This window comes from Elgaria multicarinata, chromosome 11 (assembly GCF_023053635.1).
Source record: "Elgaria multicarinata webbii isolate HBS135686 ecotype San Diego chromosome 11, rElgMul1.1.pri, whole genome shotgun sequence".
Lineage (NCBI taxonomy): Eukaryota > Metazoa > Chordata > Lepidosauria > Squamata > Anguidae > Elgaria > Elgaria multicarinata.
The window spans coordinates 5,028,703-5,039,328 of NC_086181.1; the positions used below are offsets into that span (position 1 = coordinate 5,028,703).

Consider the following 10,626-nt stretch of genomic DNA (forward strand, 5'->3'; position numbering starts at 1 on the left):
AGCTGAATCCAGTCAAGACGGAGGTGCTTACTGTCAAAGGCCCTAATCTGGGTTTGGAGGTGTGTTGACCAATTCTGGATGGGGTTACTCCCAGATCCGTTGCTCTAAATGACAGGTCAGATAGATGCGACGGCCAGGAGTGCCTACTATCAGCTTCGGCTGATACGCCAACTGCGCCCCTTCCTAGAGTTAGAAGACCTAAAGACGTGCTGGTAACTTTGAAGCTCAACTTCTGCAATGCGCTGTACATAGGGCTACCTTTGTGTCTAGTCCGGAAACTTCAACTAGTTCAAAATATGGCAGCCAGGTTGGTCACCGGTACACTTAGGGTTGACCATATTACACCAATTTTAAAATCACTTCACTGGCTGCCAATTAGTTTCCGGGCGAAGTATAAAGTGTTGGTTATTACCTTTAAAGCCCTACATGGTTTGGGTCCAGGTTACCTGTGGGGTCACTTTCTCCCATACAATCCGCCCCACACACTCAGGTCCTCTGGGAAGAATTTACATCACTCAGTGAAAACTAGGCTGACAACCATTACCCAGAGGACCTTCTCTTCTGTTGCTTCCAGACTGTGGAATGGGCTGCCAGGAGAAATTTGCCAACTTCACAGTATTTCTGAATTTAAAAAAGCTATAAAAACCTATCTCTTCCGGCAGGCCTACCCAGTCAAATTTTAAAGTGTCTGGCTGTTATTTTAATAATGTATTATTTTTATATGTTTTTAATCAGTAATCCAGAGGGAGAGGCGGATAAGAAATAAATTATTATTATTATTATTATTACTACTACTACTACCCTAGTCCTGGAAAGTAGCCCAAAATGTCACCCCTCTATACCATCTGCTGTAGAACCTCTTTAAAAGCTGAAGGACTTTCTGGAGGAGCAGTGCTAGCTGCAATTGATTATGGACTAGAAGGATTTATTTGTGTGTATTTGGCTTTAATGGAACTTGCCATTTTTAGCTCTTGCAAATGGAGCCTCTCCCATCTCTTTATTTATTTATTTAGAATATTTATATACCACTCCTCATTGAAAAAAATTCAGAGTGGTGTACAAGCTATAATGAAAATAAAAACAGAATAAAACAGTTAAAACAAAATTTAAAAAGAAGCAAAAAACAACAACACAGAAATCCAAGGCTGCATGTTAAAGAAAGGCTTCTTGGAATAAAGATGTTTTCAGGAGGCGCCGAAAGGAGTACAAGGTTGGAGCCTCTCTGACCTCCAGAGGCAGGGAATTCCACAGGAGGGGCGCCACCACGCTGAAGGCTCTTCCCCTGGTGGGTTCCAATTGGAGGATGGATCTAGGTGGAACCACCAGGAGCAGGCCCTCGGATGATCACAGTGACCGGGCAGGTTGGTAAGGGAGAAGGCGCTCTCTCAGGTATTATTATTATTATTATTATTTATTTATATAGCACCATCAATGTACATGGTGCTGTACAGATAACACAGTACATAGCAAGACCCTGCCGCATAGGCTTACAATCTAATAAGTTGTAGTAAACAATAAAGAGGGAAGGAGAATGCAAACAGGCACAGGGAAGTGTAAACAGGCACCGGGTAGGGTAAAGCCAACAGTATAGAGTCAGAACAAACTCAATATTTGAAGGCTATAGGGAAAAGAAAAGTTTTTAGCTGAGTTTTAAAAGCAGTGATTGAGTTTGTAGTTCTCAAGTGTTCTGGAAGAGCGTTCCAGGCGTAAGGGGCAGCAGAAGAAAAAGGACGAAGCCGAGTAAGGGAAGTGGAGGTCCTTGGGCAGGCGAGAAGCATGGCATCAGAGGAGTTGTTTAGGGCTTTGTACACAAGTACAAGAACCTTAAACCTGGCCCGATAGTGAATAGGCAGCCAGTGCAGTTCCCTCAGCAGAGGAGTTACATGCTGGAAAGGGGCAGCTCCAGACAACATCTCTTTCTTAGTACAGGCTTTGGAGCTGAGACAACGTGTCACACAGCTGCTAAGAAGTTAGTGTTTTTTGAAGTATTGTAGTAATAAACCTGTTGTGAAGGTAGCCGAATCTATTGTGCATTGCTTACAGAGCAGAGCCTAGGAATGGACTGCAAATTGAGCAGGTCACACCACCCAATATTAACTACACTCTTCATCCCTGGCTCAAGGACCATTATGGGGGTGAAAGTAATCAGGGAAAGAATTTGGGGTTTCAGCTGTGGTGGAAAGACATTGTTCTGACTCCAGTTCTACCTGTTGAGAATCAACAGAAGGGTAGACCTGGTATACAAGTTTCTCAGAGGCCTTGCTACTCTTCAGTGACCAGATCTACCAGAAAAGGTCTCTGATGCTATCAGGGTTTTACAAAATTGTGCCACCACACACAAAATGTGCAGTTCAAGGAAAAATTCCAAATTAACGTTGTAACAGTTCAATATTCAAGCCATGCAGAAGCTGTATTGTTAGCTGGTGTAAAAAGTTGCTGATAACAATGTGAAAAGTAAAATGAATAGTTCAGGCTTCTCTTGAACCCTAAACCTGTTCAAGCATACCCATTTCTCCTCTTGCTGCCTAAAGACACTCCCCACAAACTTCTGCTATCCTCTATAGCTACATTCCCCAACCTGGTGCCTTCCAAAAGCACAAGACTCTACCACATGAGTCTCCCCCAAGCAAAGCAAACACAGAGAGTGTCCATCTGTTTGCGAAATCTTTTGGCCGCAATTTGAACACTTCTTTAAGAGTCCTTTGTGTGCCATAAGCACAAACGCTCACTCTAACTAACAAGATAATAATTAATTTTTTTATATATATATCTAACTATTAGAGAAAGATAGAAATACTGAGAGGTAAGTGAATGAATGAAAAAACGATAGATTTTTTAGCTGAGGTATTACAATACCAAAGGAAGTCTCCAACAAGCTGTTGACCCACAGGCGGTTGAAGAGAACTGAGGAGATAGGCGGGAAGCCCTGAGCATGCTCAGTAGACGGTGGGGGAGGGGTTCCAGCCTAAAAAGATTTTTAGCTAGTGAAGTTTCCGAAGCTGGCCCCGCGCAGGCGCAGAGCCCATATGTGTGATGCACAGAGACCACGAAGAAGAACATTAACTTCCATCAGCATGGCCAATAGTTAGGAATGCTGGGAATTCTAGTCCAAGACACCTGGAGGCTACCAGGTTGGGGAAGTGTTTACCAATGCTTCCAAGATGAAGGAAATCATCTCAGGTGTGTGAAGCTGTCAGTCTTATGATAAGGGCAGTGATGTCATAAGATATACTTAAGTCGGATGTACTGTGTCTATGCATTTGGGTTTTTTCTTTTGTTCCTAGGTGGAGTGGTTTTTTTTTAATCCCTCACTCCAATTAAAGTTCATGACGCTTCCTGAATAGAGCATTCTTCTGCATTAGTGCTGTTCAATTAGTGCTGTTCAATTCCCATTAGTGCTGTTCAATTCTTCTACTACTCTGTGTAGGCTTCTGTATATCATGGGATGCGATACTAAGGAATCAAGTTGCACACAGAAGGGAAGTGAACAGGCGTGTTGCAGCAGTGCACACTATGTGCACAAATTACCACTACAAACTCCTGCGCATTGCAGCTTTGACCACCACCACCCCTGAAAAATTCCTGTGGATGCCCATAGGTGAAACTCTGCTGTTATCTCCAATCCCTATTTGGAGAAAATAGTGGGGATTCCTCTCCCCACTAGCCTACGGGGGGGGGGGGGGGTTGAGGGAGGGGCCTTAACATATTGGCTGACCTGGCAGGCTAAATTTGACTTGCCGGGCAGAAGTTTCCCATCCCTGGTTTAAACAAACCACAGCTCTCCAACTTTGGGTGTCCTAAGGAACTGTGGTTTGTGTAATCCTAAGTGAAAGTTTCTGACCTCAACAAGGTGACAAAAGAGGAGAGGATAAGAGGACACATGCGAGCCCAAGGCTCACCATGGATTATTCATATTTATTGCTTATTTAAAATATTTTAATACCACCTATCAAGATGACACATCCTCAGTGTGGTTTACAAGATAAAATTATAAGACAATAAAAAATAGAACACAACCAACTAAAACAGCAACACAAAAATATTACTTAAACAGCAAGAATAAAATAAAGATCACCATCCATACATTTAAAAGCATTCTGGAACCATCAGTTTTTCAAAGACTATTTAAAAACAGTCAAGGAGGGAGCCAAGTGCACCTCCTCCAGTAGGATATTCCATAAGCATTGGGCCACCAAAGAAAAGCCCCTATCTCTTGTGTCTACAATTTAATAGACCTTACCAGTAGCCATGAGCAGGACCACTGCGGCCAATCTTAGGGCCCAGGCAGGTTCATACACGTGCGGACAGTCTTTCAAATAAACTGATCCTAAGCTTTTTTGAGCTTTAAAGGTGATCATCAGCACTTTAAATTGGGCTTGGAATGCAGTGGCAACTGGTCCTACTGGTACAGAATCAGTACGATATGGTCTGATTACCTAGCCTGCCAGCAGCAGGGCAGCTGTTTTCTGCATCGGCAGAAGCTTCCAATCCATCTTTAAGGTAGTGCCACATCGAGCGCGTTACAGTAGTCTAGATGTAACCAGGACGTGAATGACTGTAGCAAGGTGTGCGGTCTCCAGAAGGCAAATCAGCTGAAGCTGATAAAGCACTCCCACTTGCACTTTCAGATGTAGTGCTCAATTAAGGAGAACCCCAAGCTGTGCACTTGATCTTTCAAGGGGTGTTCAACCCCATCCACCACTGGCCTCACACCTCCATCCAGATCAGCAGGTTCCCCCAACTAACAAATCACCATCTTATCAGGATTAAGCTTCAGCTTGTTTGCCCTTATACATCCCCAAACTGCTTCCAGACACCAAAGTCTCTTGTTACGCCTGAATCAGGCCAGTGAGTTGAAAGGGGTAAAAAAAAAAGAATGTGAAAAATTATGAGGTTTAGGAATAGTCCTTATATACAACAGATACCTGTGCCTGGACTTACAATTGCAGACTGCAGGTAGACACTCACGAAAGGGACAAATGCCACAATGCAAAAGTGCAATACATAGCGCTTGCTCCCCATCCTTTCTTAGCTTCTCCTTGCCTAAAACAGACATTGCTACCATCTCTCCACATGGAAAAGAAGCAGAGTTGCTCTTTAAAAATCTGAAATTCTCAGTGCTACCTTGAAACTCTGGTGACTGTCAAAGGTGAGCAACAGCCAGTGAATATTATTTTTCTAGGTGTTTCTTTTAATCCTCTTATGCTTTTGGGCTCACAACTAACATATACCACTTCACAGACCCAGTATTCTCACACAATAAAATTGGATTGTTCTGTGGTATCTTTCATACAGGCACCTGTGGCTTAATATCACTTTACTAACCAGGACTCTGGGGCATGTTCTGGATGCACAATCAGTTCATGCGGTTCACTTGCAAGTGTGTTGGGCCTCATGTGAACTGAGTGTCTGCTCTAGAATGCACCTAAGTCAGATTGTGCAAATGAAGATTGGTGATGGTCAAGCTGACTTTCAGGGAGCCTTATTTGCCATTACTGATTAACTCAATTATAAATCCCATTGGTAGGAGAAACATAGCACGTCTCACTAACAAAGTCTTGCAGCGACAACAACACAATTTCCCTGGGCCTTTCTGAAGGATTTGCACAAGAGGAATCCACAGGGATCCACAGGTCAAACACCCTAACTGCAGCCACAGATGTCTACCATGTTTTGTCAATGTGGCAAACACACAAAGAAGAGATGCTTTTAAAAAATGAGTCCTGCACTTATTTACTAAGGACTCTGACTACCACAACAAAGGGGGAAATTCTGATCTCCTGATATCATGAATGATTGTTTCTGCTCTGAACAGATGTCAAAGCCTGAATGAGGTCATTCTACAAGGCCTGCGCTGATGTAGGCTGCATTCCCCACTTGCTACTTTTGAAACTAGAGAAAGAATCTGGCTTGGCTAAAAATACAATCCAGCTCTCTGAATTGGTCTCTTTGTTGGGCAAGGAGTTCGCCTCCCCCTCTCTGTTGAACCTCGGGGGCGGGGGCAACAACAAGGAACTAAAAAAGGATCCTCCCACTACTACTAAGCTCCTGAACACTGTACAGCTGTGCTGGGAAGGCACTGAAGTGGTAAGCAGAAGTAAAACTCAACAGCCTCCCTCTGCCATGGGAACCGCAATCACAAGTGTGAAAATCTAACAAATCATTTCAGAGACGAAGAGCTGATAAGCAAGTGAATTCAATGGTTAAAGTTGGGCCAAAAAACGGAGCATCTGATTCCCAACATATCTGTATGGCACTGCCATACAGTGGCATACAGTAGAGCACTGGGATATCCTGCTTTGATTTAAAATACCATGTTCCTAGCCCCCATGGTTGCTGTAAAATTAGAAAATGCAATGGCAAAAGTGTACAGCCTTAGGGGAAGTATCCTGCAGATCATTTCCACTTCATTTTTCAACTGTTACAACTTTTAAGTTAACAACTCAAGACTCTTGGTTAGTGAACATTTTGATAACCTACACAACACACAAGAACACACACTCTTCCTTATGGGTACATGCTTATCCTGGTGAACTCTCAAGTTTGAGATGGTGGGTTACATAGAATTACAGTGCCCAAGGCTTTAAAGTTCTTTGCACTTTGCCATGACTAGTAGAATGGAATTTATCATGCAAAGTATGTAAATACATATTCCACTGTGCCTATTTTGCAAATTTTATATAAATTGCAGAATTCTGACATTCACATTGCAAAGTACAGTCAGTCTAGTGTTTAGGTGTGCGAGATCTATGGTTTATCAACTGTGTTCCAGAGAACCCTGGAATTTTGCAGATGACAATGGGAAGATCAATGATTGTGGACAAAGCCCTGAGAATGAAGCTTGCCTATGACTGATCTTCCCCTACGACGTGCAGTTGAGTTCTAGGCCACACTTTCAGTTGAATCAGGACATCAGAGCCAGCTAGTGCTTTGCATGAACCCAGTGCAAGATCTAGAATTTGTCCCAGCATCTTCTGCAATGCACTGGGATTCTGTAGATGTGCAAAAGGAGTTCTGCTGCAGAAAGTTGATGTGGAAAGGGTTCTGGAACGTAGGAGGGCTGAAGACTACTGTCCTAGATGGTCTGGCCAGCTTTTCACACACTAAAAGTTACCTTAAGATCAGCTCTGAAACAAAGGGTCAGTGAATCCACTTATAAGATACAGGCCAAATGGCACACAATGCAGGTTATTGTGGGATGTGGGAAACGTTTCATCTGTGCACTGGTGCCCCCTAGTGTTTACCATGGAGAATTGGGACCCATCTACTCCAGTGCGGTCTTGGGAAAGCAGACACTGCCATACTTATTTCAGAAGGTGTTGCGTTTATTCTGCAGATCCCTTTCATATACACACTACAGGAAAGCAACTGCTAAAAGTTACTTCTGAAGAAATGGAACCTAATGCCTACACCATTAGCATTTTCTTTGCTCTTACGGTCACATTGTGACTAGCTCAAAACCTTTTCCTTACCTGCAGCTTACACTGCATTGCTTCATTAGGAATTCAGCAGGCTTTGGTTTCCTTTTCCTGGAAACCAGTTTGCTGCCAAATCCCAGGAGCTATTAGAGAACTAAGTCCTGCTCTAAATAAGTCTGGCTGAAGAAACACCTTCAATAAGACACTCATAGCAAAGGTAATAGTAGCTTTCCTCTGTCAAGAATGCCTCAACACTGTTCGCAAAGCAGCAGCTACCAAGTTAATAAATGAATTTTGTATAATAGCTAGGAAAAAGAATAACCCTTTATTCCTCCCTATTCTATATAATCACCGTTGGTCTCAAGAAAGGGGGCATTAGGACATCACAGCCATGCTGCTTTAGCATGTTGGAACCCAGGATACTACTCTATATTATTATTTTAGTAGATAAAGGTTACGTCACCAGTAAATCTCAATAGCTATTCCTTGTTTCTTTAGAGCTCCTAAATTTGCCAGAACTGAAGATGAAATACTTAGCAGATCCTCAACTAATCATTACTCCTAGGCAGTGTTTACCCCGTGCTTTCATTCATACACTTCCTTTGCACACTTTATAACAGCTGCTATGAAGACAAGGGGACAAACATATTTCCTGTAACATAGAAAACTACCCTATTTGTGAGCAGAGTTCAAATGAAATTTTCTTACAGGCAGAAATGATCAGCAACCCTGGAATCTTTCTCTGTAGGATGCAATTTGGATCGCTTGCCTGAATTGCTCTGGAGGCACCATGAACATGACATAACTCATTCGTTCCGGTGCTGTGGGTTACATTTCTTAATTTTTGTGTTTGAATATGTAGGGCATAGTTTAATGGCACAGGGTCCCAGGTTTAGGGAAAAGAGAGCCACCTTATCATCTGCTTATTTTTATCCCATAATTTGATTCCTGAGGTTTCCTGCATTTTTTAAAATGTATTTATTTATTACATTTTTATACTGCCCAATAGTCGAAGCTCTCTGGGCGGTTCACAAAAATTAAAAAAAATTGCTTTCCGAATGGAATCTGGATAAAAGCAAAAACATATTCTCCATTAAAGTATCCACCAGTCCCCAGTGGATTAGATGATGGGGATTTTTATATAAATTTAAATGGTTAACGACAAGCAACCAGAAAACTAATTCCTTCTGCCATCTCTTCCTGATTGTTCAGTCATCCCTCCAGTTATAAGGACATAGGAAATTAATTTATATTGAGTCTATTTAGCTCAATTCAGTCTACAGTGTAGATAGGAACATGGGGCTTCTTTGTATGCAAAGCAAGTGCTCTACTATTGAGCCATATCCCTACAGAGAACAAATCACCAACTGTTCTGCTGTTATCAGAAGCCCTACCCAAAGAATTACCCATGGGCAATCAGTTTTCACCAACCTCTAGATTATTAACTGATTAGTCACCAATTTTTCGGGCCCTTAGGTCCTTCATCAGGAGCTGCAAACAGATCAGACAATCTATCAGAAATCATTTCTTTGGAAATATACATATTTTTACATATCTTCAATATATAATATATGTAAAAAATATGTATACTTCCAAGGAAACGATTTCTGATAGATTGTTTGATCTGTTTGCAGCTCCTGATGAAGGACCTAAGGGCCCAAAACGTCGAGCTAGTGTACTCGTCAATCTGTCTTTTTTTAATTTATGTATTATTTTTTATTGAAGAAATCGCCATTAAACATTTTAAACCTTCTCAGCACCAGAGTATTCATCTCCCCTTTTCTTCAGTTGTTATTGGCGCTTTTCCACTTCCTAGTCAGAGATTTTGCCAGAGTCCTCTAAATCTATCATTTTGTCCACAAGAGAGAAGTGACCAAGCTATGAACTAGCCAGTCATAACTTCAAACAAAATTAGAAGATTCCTTGTTACTTTTGAAAAACAGACTGCTTACATTTCATACTACCTGCTTCAATGTCCACCACCCCATGACATTGGGTGAGCATCTTGTGGCCCTCCAGATTTTACGACCTACAACTCCAATCATCCCTCATTCTCTGGCTATGCTGGCTAGGTTGATGGGAATTGCAGGCCAAAACATCTCAAGGGTCACAAGTTGCCCACCCCTGACTTTGGGGGGGGGGGATTACTTCTATCCCAACCTAAGAAATACAACCACTTAGTGGAATGTTTCTGAAACTTTATGAGATCACACAGAAACACAAAGACTTGTTTGCCATTTGCCAAGCTGCTGGTAGCATCACACTTACAATAAACTAGAAAAGTTAAAATCTGAACTCTACTACAGTATCGCACAGGGTGACCTGAGGGAAACTTTCTGTAAAATAGAGTCACAATACCATTGCGATTTGAAACGTTCTTGTAAAGAACTCTGGTATCTGAATGTGACTGAAGTATTTGAAGCACTTTGAAAAATAGTAAGAATGCAATCCCAAACATGCTTAGAATTGCAGCATTAGGGGGAAAGTTCCCTTGAGTTCTGCAGTCAGTAAGTACACACCGAAAATCAGGGAAAAGCAGAAGGGCTCGCCTCCAGCTTAAGCCCTGCTGTTAGCACTGCCCTGCTAGAAAAATAAATACTGCCTTGCTAGGTGGGATCTAGAGTCCCACTTGGCCAGCATCTTTTCTCCAGCAGAGCCCACTTAGCAAGGCATAAAGGCGAAAGCCCTACTAATCACCCCCCAACGTCTGAGGTCTCACAGCCGCGCTGTTCCGGCACATGGGGTTCACTGAGCTACCCTCCTGCCCTCCATCAATTGGTTTAATCTCGAATTCACGAACATTTGGGAAAGGGCTAACAAGCGAAAATGCTACTCGCTCCCGCCGCCCCTTCCCTAAAACAACCCCCTCCCCCTCCCCCCCCCCCGCAATGAAACAGACTCCGCCCCCCACCGAAGCAGCCCCTCCCCCTCAACGGAACAAGCCCTCCTTCCCCTCGCGGGGACCCGGCGCCAGGGGGTCTTACTTGCGCGTCCCCGCGTCCTCGTCGCTCACCATCACCGGCACCTCAGAATGTGAAGCCACCGCCGGTGTGGCCACCGCGGGCGCCATAATCACGTCGCAATCTCCGCCCGCCCCCGCCATCTTGCTTCCTTGTTGCTGCAATCAACGGCCGGCGAGCCGGGGAGAGAGAGAGAGAGAGAGAGAGAAAGAGAGAGAGAGAGAGGAGGAAGGGAAAGGAAGCCCATC

At 43.1% G+C, this 10,626-nt stretch overlaps 1 protein-coding gene across 1 annotated transcript in view; it reads right to left on the minus strand.

Annotated features, from left to right (window-relative positions):
- DNAJC7 (DnaJ heat shock protein family (Hsp40) member C7) overlaps nt 1-10,593 on the minus strand; it is a 55,341-nt gene extending 44,748 nt beyond the window's left edge. Inside the window, exon 1 of the mRNA XM_063137994.1 lies at nt 10,403-10,593. Within this exon, the coding sequence (XP_062994064.1) occupies nt 10,403-10,521 (119 nt within the window). The 5' untranslated portion in view covers nt 10,522-10,593. The remainder of the gene's footprint in view (nt 1-10,402) is intronic.
- Nucleotides 10,594-10,626: the final 33 nt, after the last annotated feature.